General features: G+C 33.1%; 1 protein-coding gene across 2 annotated transcripts in view; it reads left to right on the top strand.

Annotated features, from left to right (window-relative positions):
* Hif1a (hypoxia inducible factor 1 subunit alpha) overlaps positions 1–17,394 on the top strand; it is a 45,533-nt gene that overhangs the window by 17,972 nt on the left and 10,167 nt on the right. Inside the window, exons 2-8 of one of the 2 annotated variants that reach the window (XM_076850393.2) lie at positions 5,553–5,743; positions 6,316–6,461; positions 6,545–6,629; positions 10,434–10,546; positions 11,188–11,390; positions 15,575–15,681; positions 16,988–17,135. In XM_076850393.2, coding sequence (XP_076706508.1) covers positions 5,553–5,743; positions 6,316–6,461; positions 6,545–6,629; positions 10,434–10,546; positions 11,188–11,390; positions 15,575–15,681; positions 16,988–17,135 — 993 coding nt within the window. Of the gene's footprint in view, positions 1–5,549; positions 5,744–6,315; positions 6,462–6,544; positions 6,630–10,433; positions 10,547–11,187; positions 11,391–15,574; positions 15,682–16,987; positions 17,136–17,394 lie in introns of both variants that reach the window. The other variant, XM_076850392.2, reaches the window with a different exon arrangement.

Raw genomic sequence — 17,394 nt, 5'->3', positions numbered from 1 at the left:
TTTAGAGTAGAATTGTATATCTTACTGTTTGGTACCAAATTGAATGTTTCCTGAAACATGCAAAAAATCTAGTTTTCCCAAGTAGGAGCATTCAGCCAGGTTAGTCAATAGTCCTGTGTGAATAGCAACACAATGCTTAGTCAAGGGAGAACAGTTAACTGGATTCTCTTATGGAAATGTGAGATTTTATACCAAGAAGTGATTGTGTGTTAATTTGTTTAGAGGTATTCTGTTTTTCAAATCCCTTCATATGTGCTGTGAAATATAAACCAAGAACTGGTAAATCTTTATTTTGTTTTCCTGTGAAAAATGATGGAACTGAAAATGTCAGCATTAGAACTTGAGCGTTACCTTTCAGTATTTATGCCATGATCATACTAAATTCTAGAGGCAGATCTTTTCTTTTCTTTCTTTTCTTTTTTTTTTTAATATTTTTTAGTTGTCAATGACCTTTATTTTCTTTATTTATATGTGGTGCTGAAAATTGAATCCAATGCCTCACACATGCAAGGCAAGCTTTCTACCACTGAGCCATAACCCCAACCCCAGATCTTTTCTTACTTAAAAACCAGTCTCAGGAATGTAGCTCAATGGTAGAACCCTTACCTAGCATTTGCAAGGCCCTGGATTCAGTCCCCAGTACCATAAAAACAAAAAAACAAACCAACAAAATTTTCAGAAAGCACATCTCCCCTTAGAAGAATGCAAATTATGTGCATTAGTTTAAAATGTAGATCTAAATGTTTTTAATATTAAAAAAAGACTTCAGTCCCACTTGAATCAAAGTGTGAAATATGATATATCAAGAACTATGTAATGTTTTGAACAACCAACAATAAAAATTAATTAAAAAATAAATAAATAAAATAAAATATTTTAAAAGTTTAAAAAAAAAGACTTCAGCCTTTATTCTAAAGTTTGGTCTAATATAAGTTAGAACTTTGTAAAAGCAGATAAAATCATAATAAGGAAGTTGTTGTAACTGCCACACTGATCAACAAGTAAAAAACAATAGTGAACTAAAATTTTCAAATAGCTGTTCTGTACAGATACAAGTCCAGTGGAGTCTACAGCATAGATTAAATTACAGTCCTCTTGTTCTCTCCCCTCAGTGGTTGGCTGGTACATATTTAAAGGTTGCTTTGAAGAGCTGGTAGACAGTGAAGCAGAGAGCACTGATCACCATTGCAGTAGGTGCCTTTCAATTAAGATTTTGGCTTTACAAGCATCCTCAAAAAAGGCTTGGTAATGAATCCCTCTGAATAGCTTAGGGTCAAGTTTTAAATTCCAGAGCCAACCCCAATAACTTCTTTATGCCTTTAGATTTGTGAGGTTGACAAATTTTAAACTTTGTAATAATAGCCTACACTTATGAATACATGTCTTGGTAATTAGAGTTGAGTTTTTGAGAGGCAGCATAGTCCAAAAGAAACTATAGCTAGACTGCTCAAGTTAAAATCAAATCTTACCATTTATTAACTGTGTAATCTTGGGTAAGCTATTTAACCAGGATCCTTATCTGTAACATGGTGATGATAATGAGAATTAAGCAAGTTAATAGGTAAAAAATGTTTAAAAAACCACCATGTACATAGTAAGCATTGTAGTATGTGTTTGAATTAAAGGTACAGGCAAAAATGCCAACTAAAGAAGCAGCATGAAAAACTTTTTTGTATTTTTCTTAAGCCTGAGTCTTTAAAAAGTGTAGGTCAATTAAAATAGAGATGGGTTGGCAAAAATTAATAAATAGAAAGATCCAACTTGTACTCTGAACAAAGCCAGAGTTTTTCATCAAGTAGAACTGAGGGATATTTTTCAAAAATTTTATACATTAACTTTAATAGAAATAAGTCTGATCATTTGCTAATGTTTTAAATGCTTATGGTTTATCTTCAGTATGGTTTTGTATGGGAGGTGGGGTATTGATCCCCCGGGTATTTAACCACTAAGCTACATCCCGAGAGAGAGAGAGAGAGAGAGAGAGAGAGAGAGAGAGAGAGAGAGAGAGAGATATAATATACATGTCTTTTTAAACAGAGTCTTACTAAGTTACTTAAGGTCTGCCTTGCTAAATTGCTGAGGCTGGCTTTGAATTCGCTATCCTCTTGCCTCAGCCTCCTCAGTTGCTGGGATTACAGGCATGTGCACTATGCATATTAAGCAAAAATACTACCACTGGGCTTCAGTTCTTAAAGTCACTTATCTTTATAATCAGGAATACTTAAAGGGTTTTGGGGTGCAATTAGTAATAGTAGTATAAATAGATGACTTAATGCCTGCAGTTATTTTGTGTAGTAATCTCAAATAATAGGCATTCTTTTTAAAACAAGTGTTTATTCACAAACTTTACATACAAACTTAATAAAATGGCCTTAAAATGATTTTTCTAAATATATTTTCTATACAAAATTTCAAGGCATAATTATTGACATGTACAATACTTTTTAAATTTTATTTTATTTTTTGTGGTACTAGGGATTGAATCCAAGGACTTATGCATACTAAGCAAGAATACTACCACTGGGCTACGTCCCCACCCCTTGACCATACTCTTAACAGACAAATCAGTAATGGACTTTGATCTATACTTCAAAACAACATAGATGTAATTGATAATTCATTTGCATGCTGAAAATATGCTTAGTTCCTTCTAGTATACACACCTTTTATTGTGTGATCTAAAGAATCATCTTTGTGGGACCCAGATCCCTGACAAATAATTCTTGATCAGTGCTGTAATTCTGTGGTATATGACTGATATAGTGGGCCTTCCTGTGAGTAGACAAGAAATTGGGCAGTTCAGATGCTAAAACTCTAAGAACTTTGAAAGCTTTAGCTTAAAAAATAGAGAATTTTTTTTTTTTTTAAGAGCTCCCACTCACATGGGAAGAACATCATACATATTTCTCCTTTAAACCTTTTATTATAGGGCTGGAGGTGTAGCTTAGTGGTAGAGTGCCTGCATGCTTAGCAAGTGTTTGAGACCTTGGCTGGGTTCAATCCCGAGCACCTGGTTGGAGGTAGGGCTGTGGGGGTGTCATTTATTAGGTCCCCTGGTTTCGACTGGTGCCTTGTAGAGTTTTTCAGCTCATATCACATTACTTGTTTTCTTGAAACTATTTTCTTCCAAAATTCAGGCTCATGCTCAAAATTTTTTTTCTTACAGTCTACATGTACTAGCTTAAATGTTTTAACCAACAGTGTTGTCCTTTAAATGTTTTAACCAACCTCACATTTCTAATGGATTTGCCTTGAAGATTATTGCCATACCTTATACAAGTATTTCAAAAGGTGAAATATATATATTCATATATATATATATGACATATATCACCATTGTTGATACTTTTAAATGCATGTAACATTTATTATAAGGATTTCAATTTTTTACCATGTCTTTCATTTGGGTAGTTATTTGTTAGTGGCTTAGATTAGTTGAGTACTTCAGAAAAAGGAAGCCAGTGAGTTTGATTCAAGTTGTTTGTAAGATTCTGAAACCTGAACCAATTATTGCATTTAATATTCAGTTTTATCCTAAAGTTGATCAATACTCTTTTTGATGATTTTACTTAAACTGATAGTAATGCTTCCCATAGCTATCACTTTCTCTCACCTACCAATTGAAGAGGGGGGAAATTGTGAAGGAAACAGCATTTGTTTAGTTGGTATGGATCTAACCAAAGAGTTTAGGGGGAAAAAGAAAAAAAAAACAACTATTGTACAATTTATTTTAAAATTTATTTGAAAACATTTAGTCAGTGAGAACAATGAAGCAGTTCTAATGCACCTAGAAAATAACAGTAGCAGGCTGTTGACACTGTTGCATTTTCATGGAGTCTCAGGGTTTAATTTTTATTGTAGAGAACTGAGAAAACCATGCTTCATAAAGATAATTAGTTACAAATGATAGCTTGAACTGAAAAATTTTATCAGTTACTATAATCAATGTTTACATTTTTATTAAATCATAATAGTCACATAAACACAAACTTTAAAACGATAGTATCACTATTGTCAAAATAAAACTGTTAGGTATTTTCATGTTGTACAACATAACTGAGAAAACTGCTTGTTACTTGAGAAGTTGTTTTATGATTGTACCTTTTAGCTTTGAAGATCTTTTAAAAGGAAGAGAGACTTGAGGTAGAGACAATTATGTACTTCATTCATAGGTTATGAGGAGGATTAAGTGAAATAAGCCTGTTACACTGCTGAATGCTCAGTAAATTTCAAGGGCTGTTTTCAACATTTAGTAAATAATTGACTAACAGGATTGAGTTGAAGGGCAAAGAAGATCAGCTGAGTATTTAAAACAGGCAGCATTTTATATTAAGAGAAAATTGTGAAAGAACAGATTTGCTTTTAAAATACCTGCTTTTAAATTATTTGCTACAGAATTGCTGATTTTGACCTGCAGAATCTGTTTCCTCATTTGTAAAATACGGATACTATTTAATCTATTAGGCACCTATTTTGGGGCAGTGTTTTGTACATAGTAGGCTTTAATAACAATAGCCATTAAAGAAGCTGCCAAGAAAAGAACCAGATTTAGACTTAACTTCAACTCCATCAATAAGATGGAGCTAAGTAGTTAAGCAAAGGAAGTCAATTTGTGTGATCTGACTTTTGAAAATCTGGCTGAATTTATTCTTGGAAGAATTCCCTAAAGATTTATCATTATATTAACACCTTCATTATCTTCATCAACCTATTATCCCTTTAAATTTTGGTATTGTGCCACATGTTTATTTTCCTCCATCCTCCTGCATTTTTTTTGTTTTATTGATTTTATTTTTTTTAAATACACGACAGCAGAATGCATTACAATTCTTATTACACATATAGAATACAATTTTCATATCTTTGTGTATGGAGTATGTTCACACCAAATCATGCTTTTTATACATGTACTTTGTTTTCCTTCATTTATTTTGTACCCATTACTCCAGTAATAGATAAAAGGCTGCTAAGGAAGTAGGCAACCTGGAAAAAGTAGCTTATTATAGCTTAATATGAATTTCTATAGCTTACTGTTGGTGTTCCTCATTTGGTAGATAGGGTAGAAGAGTAGAACAATATTGGGGTCAAAAGAAAGTTACATTAAAAATCCATGTATCTACTTAACAACTCCTGTCCTGAAGTTCTTATGTACAACTTTAGGTTGTTTTTCCAGAATTAATCATGGTTTCTTTTTGTTTAGACTACATATGAAAGACTATGAAGTACACACTTAGATATGTAGGTCTCTTGAAGTTTTTAGCTAAAATAAAAACGTCTCCAATTTGACATGCTAAAGAGGAAACACCTGCTTTGGCAAAGTTTAAACCTTAATCTTGGTCTTGAGAGTTCCTTATGTTTACAGTGATCCAAAATATGTAGAGTCATCTTGTATAAGAATGCATTAATCTACTAGACAAATCTCTTAAAATTTAATTACATGGCATCTTCTAATCCTGTTGTAAGAAAAATGTAAAATTAATTTCATTCAAGCTAAGGCATATTAGCTTATATACATTTTTTGTCTCTTTTTTGTTGTTTTTGTTGTTAAGTAGGATAAGTTCTGAACGCCGAAAAGAAAAGTCTAGAGATGCAGCCAGATCTCGACGAAGCAAAGAGTCTGAAGTTTTTTATGAACTTGCTCATCAGTTGCCACTTCCCCATAACGTGAGCTCACATCTTGATAAGGCTTCTGTTATGAGGCTTACCATCAGTTATTTGCGTGTGAGGAAACTTCTGGATGCTGGTGAGTTGCTTTAAAAAGGATATATAACAGGCCTGAAAATTAGAAATTAGAATTAGAAATTATTATTAGCAGGTGATCACTGATGTTTTTTTTTTTATGCCCCTGGATATAAAATTTATATTTACCTCTGCCTCTCTTTTCTTGTTTACCTACCTTCTAAAATATGGTCTTTCTTTTTGTTTTTTGGTTTGGCTGTATTATTTCAAATAATTATGAAAAACAGCTTGCAAAATCTTAGTCCTCTCAGCCTTTATTGTTCTGTATTAAAATGAAAGCAATGGGGAAAAATTAAAATACACAGAAAAAGCAGGTACTGTAGATTTTTTTAATGTATTGTTTCAGTTCTAGATGGACACAATAACTTCATTCCATTTATTTATGTGGTGCTGAGAATCGAACCCAGTGCCTCACATGTGCTAAGCAAGTGCTCCACCACTGAGCCCCAGTCCCAGCCTAGATACTGTAGATATTAAGAAAAGTATCTGGGAGAAAACTTTATAATAACTTCTAAACATTATATCATTTAAGTCATAACTTTTTAAATTATTTTCCTCCTCTTCACACCTTTTCAGGTGACCTGGATATTGAAGATGAAATGAAGGCACAGATGAACTGCTTTTATTTGAAAGCCCTGGATGGCTTTGTTATGGTGCTCACAGATGATGGCGACATGATTTACATTTCTGATAACGTGAACAAATACATGGGATTAACTCAGGTAAAATGTCCACATATTAAAAGCCCTTTGGATGTTTTTATGATTTTATGATGTAGATCTAATTTTTAAAAATATGTTTACAGTTTGAACTAACTGGACACAGTGTGTTTGATTTTACTCATCCGTGTGACCATGAGGAAATGAGAGAAATGCTTACACACAGAAATGGTGAGAAGAACAGTCTATTGTTTGATTTAATGTGACAAGAGGTTTTACTTAATCAGATATGTTACTAATTTTTAAATGTCATTATTGGTACTCATCTAAGGCAAAAATGTTCTTTCACATTTAGTAAAATGCTAACACTGTTCTTTGATAAAACTGTTCTACTTTTTTAAGGAATTTCATAGAAATACCTTTTTTTGTTGGGTGGGGGTACTGGTGATTGAACTCAGGAGCCCTTGACCACTGACTTATATCCCCAACCCTATTTTGTATATTATTTAGAGACAGGATCTCACTGAGTTGCTTAGTACTTCTCTTTTGCTGAGGGTTCCTTTGAACTTGGGATCCTACTACCTCAGCTTCCCAAGCTGCTGAGATCACATGTGTGCCATAGCACCTGACTACAATTATTTTTAAAACTGACCTAACTTCCTAAATAATTATACAGACACATACACATGAATAGTAAAATGTATAAATTAAATTAAAATGAAGACCAAGAAAGTTATAAATTAAAATAAAACAAAACATGGCAATAAGAAGTGAAAATGACAGATAACAGGATTTTACAGTTATTAAAGCTAAGGTGCCAGTTTAGATCCAGGTTTTTTTGAGACCCAAGAAGAAAAAAGGATAAAGTTGACTTAGAGTTTTAAGAGCACAATAACTACTTTGATTTCTCAGAATTTTTAAAAAATAATTTGATGTAGTTCAATTACAAAGTTTTGTAATCATGAATGCTCACACATTAAAAAAAGACATAAAACTTTAACTCTTGTGATTTGTTAACAATAACAAAATATTCCAAGGTTTTTGAAAAGTACCTTTTGAATTACAAAAATTTAATAATTAAAGTTTTTTTCCCATTTGTGCCTTCCTCAGCCAAGTATACTCATTTGATCAATTCTACTTTTCATGACTGAAAGTTACCACAATGAAAATTTATTATACTTTGCTGCCCTCTAATTTAAATAAGTTTCTCCACTTCTGTTTTAAACAACTTCAAGTTTGTAGTACTTTCTTGAATAATATTTAAGGTTTCCTTTTTCATCCCATTTATTATAATAATAGCTAACCTCTATTGAGAGAATACTCTGTGGACACTTCAGTGACCAAGACACTGTCATCTTCATTTTATAGCTTGAAGTTCTTTGTTCCTCATAACCCTGTGAAGTTACTGTTGGTTTCCATTTTACTGAGGAAACTGGGGGTACCTAGTTACTGAGTAACTTGTCCAGTATTACTTGGGTAGCAAATTGCAGAGCTTGGGTTGAACTCTGGGAGACTACTTCAGTCCATGCTTCAGTCCATGCTTGTTAGCACTTATGAGCTTTTTTAGTATTCTTGAATTCTAACTACAATCTTCTGCTTTTTTTTCATCATTTATAGGTGCCCTGTTTTGCTTTTTAATTTCATTTTGTGTTTTTACTATGAAAATGGGAAACAAATGCACAATTTTTAGGTTTCTGTGTAAAGAACAAGTGAACTTAGAATTCTGTGTAAAAAATAAGTAAATATGCTCTAAGCAAGGTCCTAAATGGGTTTTCAATGAGTTAAATAGTTTTTAGGCTTGAGGTTTATATTGACTGCTTGGGGCTTCCTGCCACTAGACCATAAATGGATACTAGGCAGTCTTGTTTTGATTTAGCAATCATGTTAATGTGTTGTTTGACATCAGATTAGTCACTTAAATGTGTTTTGCATCAAATGTACTTTTTTCAGGCACACAAATATTTTTTCAAATCAATCGTAATGTGTTAATAAGCAATGCAGATTTTCACTTATTTGAGTGCTCTTGCAAAGCATTATATTTTAATGATACTTAAGAGCCTGTAGTGTGTTTACACAAATAGTCCGATTATTCATTGAATTCTAAAAAACTTTTAGAATTCATAAAGTAAAAAATATGACTTCATTTTTTAGATAGCTGAAAATATAGTTCTTTTTTTGTGGGGGGGTTGGTAACCAGGGATTCAACTCAGGGGTACTCAACCACTGAGCCACATCCTCAGCCCTAGTTTGTATTTTTATTTAGAGACAGGGTCTTACTGAATTGCTTAAAGGGCTTCGCTAAGTTGCTAAGGCTGGCTGTGAACTCTCCATCCTCCTGCCTCACCCTATCAAAGCCCTTAGTTTCCAAAGAGCAGTTTAATTTGAACTTAGATTATGAAGGACTGCAAATACCTCGAGGAGTTTACCCACAAATCTCTACTGCACCTTTCATAACCATCATCACCTGCCTCCATAATACACCTATATCATCATTAAGACCAGTATGATTTTGTGGCATTATTTTAAAATCAATTCTTAATGCTTCTAGGGAAGGCAAATTCAGTCCTAGAACTCATCTTCCTTAAAAGTCTAGCATTTCTAGCAAAGCATACCTAAATTTAAACTTACTCTTTTGTTTCTTTTCCAATTGACAATGTTCTTCAATATACTAACCTTTAAATTTCTAGATATTTTTTTAAAAAATTATCTCATCGGTGTTTACAGATTGTACTTCTTCATTTGCTTTTTGCCAACCTTCTTTTTAGTCCTACTACTGCTACTGGCTGAATCCCTCAATACTATCACTCTATCAAATTATATATTTTGAACTCCTCATTTGGGTATCAGAGTCCCTCCATAGTAATAACCCTAACCTTTCCTTCTAATTTTGTCTGACTACTCTTCTACATGTACCTTATCCTACAGACACACTGTACTGTGTACTATTTCCTGAACATGTGCTATTTTTCCTTTCTGTGCTTTTCATTCTCTTCCTTCTTCTGTAATACCCTTTTAACCCATCTCTACTTACTGAAGTTCTAATGTCTCTTTTTCTGAGAAAGCCTTCTTGGTTCTCCCTGATGAGAATTTACCTTCTGATCTATTTCTCTTAAAAGCATTCTTAAAAAGTCTTGAGTACTAATTCTGTATTGTATTGTTGTTGACCTTACGAGAGCTACTGCATGCTTAACTTCTTCAGGAAAAGGAATGTGTCTGATTATTCATCTTTGTATCACCTGCAATATATAGTTCAAGTTCTGAATAATGAGTATTTTTGTATTTGTTTTGAACCAGACTGACCAATGAATATAAGAAATCAAAATATTATTTGCTTAATCACCTGAGTGTAATCTCATTATTTAGTTGTGATGTTTGGAACGGGAGTAAATAGACTTGAATTTATTTATTTCTATAATCCCCCCCACCCCCACCCACCAGTGCTGGGTATAGAACCCAGAGCCTCAGACATAGTAGGCAAGCCTCTACCTCTTAGCTATATTTCAAACCCCTATTTCTGTAACCTAGTTATTCAATCTGGGTTTTTTCCCCAAAGTAACACAGTAGAAATAATTTCTTGCCTGCTTTCCAGGATAATTTAAGAATAAAATAATATATGTAAAAATGCTTTTTTGCCATTAAAAAAACTTGTTTTAAAAGTTCTATAAATACATTGTTACTTATTGAGCTATCACATTTGGTTATATGAAGAGTTTGCTGAGGTTCTTTTTTTGAGCATGCTTAGCACTGATAGCATATATGTTGATAGGGCAAACTCATATCATTTTCCTGTTTCCTTGTAATTTGACCAAATTTACTGGCTTGAATGATTACCTATTATCCCAATATGCCGTCCTCCTGCCAAGTGAGGGAATCACTTAAGTATTATAAATACTCGTACTGAGCGGAGCCTGTCAGTTCTCTACGCATATGTTAGAGTGGGAAGGCTATGAATATGTTCATGCTGAGTCTCACTTTTATTGTAACAAATGCATATGTTTTGTTATGTTTTAAAACTTTATTTCATGTTTTCATTAGGCCCTGTGAAAAAGGGTAAAGAACAAAACACACAGCGAAGCTTTTTTCTCAGAATGAAGTGTACCCTGACTAGCCGGGGAAGAACTATGAACATAAAGTCTGCAACATGGAAGGTAAATCATTTTTTTGACTTAGGACCGATTATGTGCTTGATTTATAAATAAATTCATACATCTAGACATTGCTAGAATTAAAACAGCTTCACAGTTGTGAGGGAAAATTTATAGTTATTCCTTGAATTTACTATTTGCATTTTCAAATAATGAGTGTATAATTCTCAAAAACCTAAAACAATGTAATTTTACAACTTGAGGCACAGACTAAATTATGTGTTTTAAGATTTGTGTACCAAGCTAACTGGATCAGTTGGCTTGGTAAATAGTCAGTGTTAGAATCCTGATAGAGATTAATTTTCTACTCATTGTATCGCTTCTTTGCTCAGTGTTGAAACACAGTCATCAAGGCAGAAGCAGCCAGCAACCACAATAATCAGATTAAATGAAGAAACAAACACCAGGCTTATACAGGGTATTACTATCATTATTATGAGAGTAATGTAGGGTACTTAGGAAATATGTCATGGGGAACATGCTTTATTAATTTTCAAAAAATACATTTAATCCACTAATGACAGTAAATTTAATTAAAGCTTATTTACCATGTCAGACTCAGCTATTTATCTCTGTGTTTTTATTCTCTCTAGCATTACAACTTAGAAAAAAAAAAATGTTCTATTTTTCTTCTTCCTACCCAGGTACTTCACTGTACAGGCCATATTCATGTATATGATACCAACAGTAACCAATCTCAGTGTGGATACAAGAAACCACCAATGACATGCCTGGTATTGATTTGTGAACCCATTCCTCATCCATCAAATATTGAAATTCCTTTAGACAGCAAGACTTTTCTCAGTCGACACAGTCTGGATATGAAATTTTCTTATTGTGATGAAAGGTAAATTAGACATAAAATATTACTTGATATTTTTAACTTGTCTAAGGTTTTTTAAATATTCACTGAAGACTCAATGGCATATTATGTGTTTTCAGTAAGATTAATGGAATGATATATCCTGGAACCTACTATGTACACCTTACCAGGTGCTATTCAAAAATTATTTGATGATGTCATTTTCTTTAAGGACTCTTATTATTTAAACAGAGAAAATAAATGTCAAAGTAGCATGTTTTAAGGAAGATAACTTGTGGTTATAGACTAGATAGGCCTCATCTTACATCTTTTTCAAGAACCATCAATCCTGCTTGTGCTTTCTATCCCCATTTCCCAAATTTATTTCTGTAACTACTTCTTTGTAATTGCCAACTTGATATTTCTGTCTGGCTAGCAATTTCTCTGTATTGTAAATGTTTTTGTTACTGAACTGTACCACTGTTGTTCTCACACAACATAAAAAAATAAAAACAATTCTTTTCTTCCTATAATGTCCATCATTGTTAACGTACCACCCATAGGATGTTTTAATGACTAATGCCTTTGCCCTTTCCCATTCTGCACTAAAAAAAAATTTTTGCACTTTCTAACACATTCTCACTTTCTACATCTTTCCTTCGGCATTTAAGAAGAAACTATACTGTTCTTGTACACAACTGTCATAACATTTATTTTATGGTTTTATTACTTGTCCCATTATTTACTTAAGGTTATATAACAGTGTTAAAAACTGATTCTGTAGCCAGATTACTAAATTCTCTGGTGCCTATATCAAAAGGATCTTAAACAAACTAATTCTTTTCTTTGAACATTAATTTCTTAATCTTTAATAACACCTACTTTATGGGATTAACTTGAAGATCTTATGAGAAAACCAACTTTAAGCACTTAATACAAGTAGACAAAAATCGCCCATCCTTTGGACAAAGAAATGTTGATAAAGCACTTGCTTTGAAATCACATAATCTTGCATTCAGACCTGGCTTATAGCTCCGGTACTTAGCTGTTGTAAGACTCAGATTCCTTATCTATAAAAATAAGGGTCATACCTCAAAAAGCTGCTGTGAGGACTAAAGGAGTTTGTTGAGTGTCAAGTACGAATAGGGAATACCTCACCATAGCTATCCAACTTTAAGAAAATGAAAATACAAAAGCTAAAAAACTATTTCATGGTGTTTATTGGCAGTGTTAATACGAATATATGATGGAATAGTGATGTCCACCCTACTTTTGAGGAATTTTTTTTTAACTTGAAGTATAGGGGTAGCTGAGGAGAAGGGAAAGAAATGGAGTAAAAATGAGAAAGGAGCGGCATTTATCTCTGGGTCTTTCAGAAAATTAGCATGATGATCATGACAGAGAAATTAAGACCAAAGCATCTAGCCTAAAGATCTAAGAGAGGGAAATGATTGTTTTCTGGTCAAAGCTCTTTCCAGCAACTGTAACCCTTGAGCCAAGACATGGAAAAATATTTGTCCAATTTTAAGAAAAATCTAACACATTAAAGTAATCCACTTGTAATTACTCAGTACATTTATTTGAACGTCTACTATGTTCATGCCACAAAATAGAAATAAATATGAACAAATCCTAGAGTGAATTTGTAGAGCAACTGCTTTAGTTCACAGGTTTCCCCTATCCATTAAAAATACTTTTTGATCAAACTTTCTAGATCTTTCCTCCCCTATAAAATTAAATTTATCTTGTTTCTTCCTATATGAATAAAGTTGACCTTCAAGGAAAACTATCAACTGTTTATATTTTGACTTCTTGACATCCCTTAGTAGTAAACATACCTCAGATTGAGAAGTACTAACATCTGATTAAATAAAAACTTCCTTTAAATAATATACATGACTCTTATCAAAGTGATCCTCTTGCCGCCTTCTCCAGCATCATCTCTTTTCACTTGCTCCCACTAACCAACCACACCTACATGTACACCTTGTTAAGCATTTTCCTTTGCTTGTACTGTACCTTCTTCCTAAAGTGGCTTTGCCTTCTCTTTGACTCTCTTTTATACAAACTCTCTCACAAGAAGCTGTCCCTCACCCTGACCATTTCTCCTCATGATAGAGGTAGTTCCTCTGATTCCTAGAACAGATACACATCATTGCATTTAATCTTGTTTCACAAGTTGTATGATAAGTGCACCAGAAGATAAGTCATACTTAGAACAATGCCAGGAGCAAAGGTATATAGATTTGCATCGTGAAAAAGTATTTAAATTCCATGAGAATTTTATTTAAATGTGTAATATACATAAGAGCAATTAAAACTGTTTTTAGGTTTGGGGTTATAGCGCAGTGGTAGAACACTGGTTAGTATATCAAAGGTCCTGGATATGATCCACAAATAAATAGTTTAAGGACAGTATTTGTTTTTGTAATGCTGCCACCTAGTGTTGATGTGTTTGGGAATATCTTTGTGAATAATTAAGGTTTTTCTTTTTCTTTCTTTCTTTTTTTTTTTTAATGTAAAAGTAATGATGTAATGACTATAAGCAAGACAAAGCAATAGAATTGTGCTTCTTTTGCAGACTGGGGACAATGAAATGTTTAGCTACAATTTTCCGTACAAACATGAAACAATATTCATATAGAATAAACACCCTCCAAGATAACTGATGGGTGATGAACAAATACACCAAGTTTGACCAAAGCAAAATACAAACTGAAAAGTATTGGGATTGTTCATGTTTTAAATTTAACATGCTTGTTTTATTTAAAAAATACCTATAGAAACTCATCATAAATTGCTTGTATTTCCAGACATTACAGAGAAGGCATACTCCATTATTAACTGTTGTTAAAGTAATGTTTAAGTTTGAAATTATTCTTACAACACATATTAAAATAACTTTAGATAAAATGCCTTCTTCCAACAATTAGCTGGTTTATTTAAAAATTTGTTTTGACTTTTCTCCAATAACACGTGTTTGCTTTGGTTTTGATAAATAAGGTTTCTATTTACTTTTTTTTTTTTTAGAGAGGGAGGGAGGGAGGAAAGAGAGAATTTCAATATTTATTTTTCAGTTTTTGGCGTACACAACATCTTTGTTTGTATGTGGTGCTGAGGATCGAACCCGGGCCGCACGCACGCCAGGCGTGTGCTACGCTTGAGCCACATCCCCAGCCCCTCTATTTACTTTTGAACAAGCTATTATAGCAGGTCTTGCCTTAGAGCAGTATTAGTTTTATACCTTAATAACAAAGTTGTATTGCCTGTGTCCTTTCTGTAATTAGGTGTTTTTGGACACAGTGTAATATAGAATTTTTGTTTGCTCCTCAGTAAAAAAGTCCTTTGAAATCAAGGCTGAGAAATCTAAACATGTTTTGGTCCCAGAAAGGCTTTGGAAGAGAATATTTCTGTTTAATATGGTGTTAATAAGAGCACAGCCTTCTCTTTCTCATAACGTGGGTTCTCATGAAGTGTTCCAAACTGGATACAGAGAATAAAATCTAATCTTTATTCTAAAGGAATTTCTAGGAAACCAGATGGAATAACTAGATTAGTTTTCCACCCATTTTCAATTTGATATCATTGTTTCATCTGAAATTATTCCTAAAAGTTCATATAACTAATTTTAGAAACTAAATAATAAAGCATCTTCTAAAGCCTTCTTAATATCTGTTCCTTCACTTCCCATTTAGTGTAGGTACTCTGTAGATAAATGTCAGCGACTACCTTTATAAATTTTATCATTTAGCAGTATTTCATATCTATATATGTATACTTTGCAATGTGGGTACAATAAAATGTGATGAAAATAGGTAACAAGTTTGGGTGAAGGGAATAACTAATGGTCAAATAGAGGACTTACAGAAATGCATGATGTTGTACTTAATAACTGTAGGATTTCTTTCTTTTTTATATACTTATTTTTTAGTTGTAGTTTTACACAATACCTTTACTTCATTTATTTTTATGTGGTGCTGAGGATCAAACCCAGCACCTTGCACATGCTAGGCAAGCACTCTACAGCTGAGCCACAACCCCAGCCCAATAACCATAGGATTTCTAAAGGTGAGATATAAATTTATTTTAAGCAATGGGCAGTCTTTACTATTGAAAACTCACTTGTCCATAAGGCTAATGAACATCAGTTACTTTGGAGAAGCAAAAAATAATTTTTAATTAGTCCTTGTTCTTTTTTGTTGTTGTTAACTTACATTTTTTACTAACAGAATTACTGAATTGATGGGATATGAGCCAGAGGAACTTTTGGGCCGCTCAATTTATGAATATTATCATGCTTTGGACTCTGATCATCTGACCAAAACTCATCACGATAGTAAGTACAATAAAGGGGAAACTCATGCATATTCTAATTATTTAATCTTCTCTGTCTATACATCTAATTTTCTGGTCTTTCTAGACTAAATTGTTAACATACCTCTTCATAAGGATTTTGGTCATTAAATCTTTGAGATTTATTACAATGAATACCAATAAAAGAATCATTTAGTAATATATAAAACATTTAGCATTTTAAATACAAAGACTTTTTAAAAAAAAAACTTTTATTTATTTTTATGTGGTGCTGAGGATCAAACCCAGGGCCTTGCACATTTGAGGCTAGTGCTCTAATGCTGAGCCATAACCCCAGCCCCACAAAGACTTTTAAAACAACCAGATATTATAGAATATTTAACAGCATCCTTTTCAGAATCCATACTTAAATAATTGGATCAGTGATTGGCATACCGAAGGCATTCAGAAAATACTTATTCAATGAATGTGAAGGTGTTCAACATCATGTACATGTGATAATAAGTACTCTTGATAATAAGATGATTCTTAATTTTATTCAAATGAATGTTATTTAAGATCCAAACTTAAGTTAAACTTTGGAATTTCTCACCTGCCTATTTAATCTATATCTAAACATGACTTCCCAATGTGATTAGGAAGGCCCAAAAGTCACTTAAAAAGTGTGATTAGCCTTGAATTACAGAGCCCAAGTCCATCTGCATTCAGGGCCTGAATACTCATAATAGCATCAATATGATTTATTCACTGCTTTCTTTCTTTTTTTTTTTTAATAGATCTTTATTTATGTGGTGCTGAGGATGGAACCCAGTGCCTCATATATGCAAGGCAAGCGCTCTACCGCTGAGCCACAACTCCAGCCCCTTATTCACTGCTTTTTTCCAAATAAGTTAATTTTACATTGCATGAATTGCCAAAAGCCTACATTATGGCATCAGTTTATATTCAGATATGCTAAGTGCAGTTTTTTGAAGTCTGATTGTCTAGAAATTAGTGCAGGAATTTAAGGAAATGGTAGTACTGCTTTCTTGTAATATCAAGCAGTGATCATTCTCTAGTCTGACACTTTCAACATAAATCAAAGTAATTTCAGCCACTGTTCTCTCTTGGCTTTTTGTTTTATTTATAGTAAAGATTGACGGGAGGGGAGGCATGTTTTCAGCTATCCTGGGGCTTTCTCCTTCAATTTAAATAGTTAACAACTGATACCACTAAAGTAAACATTTCTCCCCTTTTCTAAAACGGTGATCTACATTCAACATCTGTTCATTTGATTGAAAATTCAAAGCTATTTCCTCTGTATCATTCTTTTTCTTTTTCATTCCTAGTGTTTACTAAAGGACAAGTCACCACAGGACAGTATAGGATGCTTGCCAAAAGAGGTGGATATGTCTGGGTAGAAACTCAAGCAACTGTTATATATAACACCAAGAACTCTCAACCACAATGCATTGTATGTGTAAATTATGTTGTAAGGTAAGCTGGCAAAGAAACATTTTGGGGAGACCAAGTAGTTAAGTTTTGGGACACTCTTTTTAAAAAAATAGTTTTTTGTTGTTGTTGCTGTTGTTGTCAATGGACTTTCATTATTTTTTATTTTTTTATATGTAGTGCTGAGAATTGAACCCACTGCCTCACATGTGCTAGGCAAGTGCTGTACCACTGAGCTACAACCCTAGCCCCTTTGGGCACTTTTTATAGGAAGAGGAAATTGTAAATATTAATTTTATTTTCA

Source organism: Callospermophilus lateralis, chromosome 3, assembly GCF_048772815.1.
Source record: "Callospermophilus lateralis isolate mCalLat2 chromosome 3, mCalLat2.hap1, whole genome shotgun sequence".
NCBI lineage: Eukaryota > Metazoa > Chordata > Mammalia > Rodentia > Sciuridae > Callospermophilus > Callospermophilus lateralis.
The sequence above is the reverse complement of the archived record's forward strand: the minus strand, read 5'-3'. Positions and strand labels throughout refer to the sequence as shown.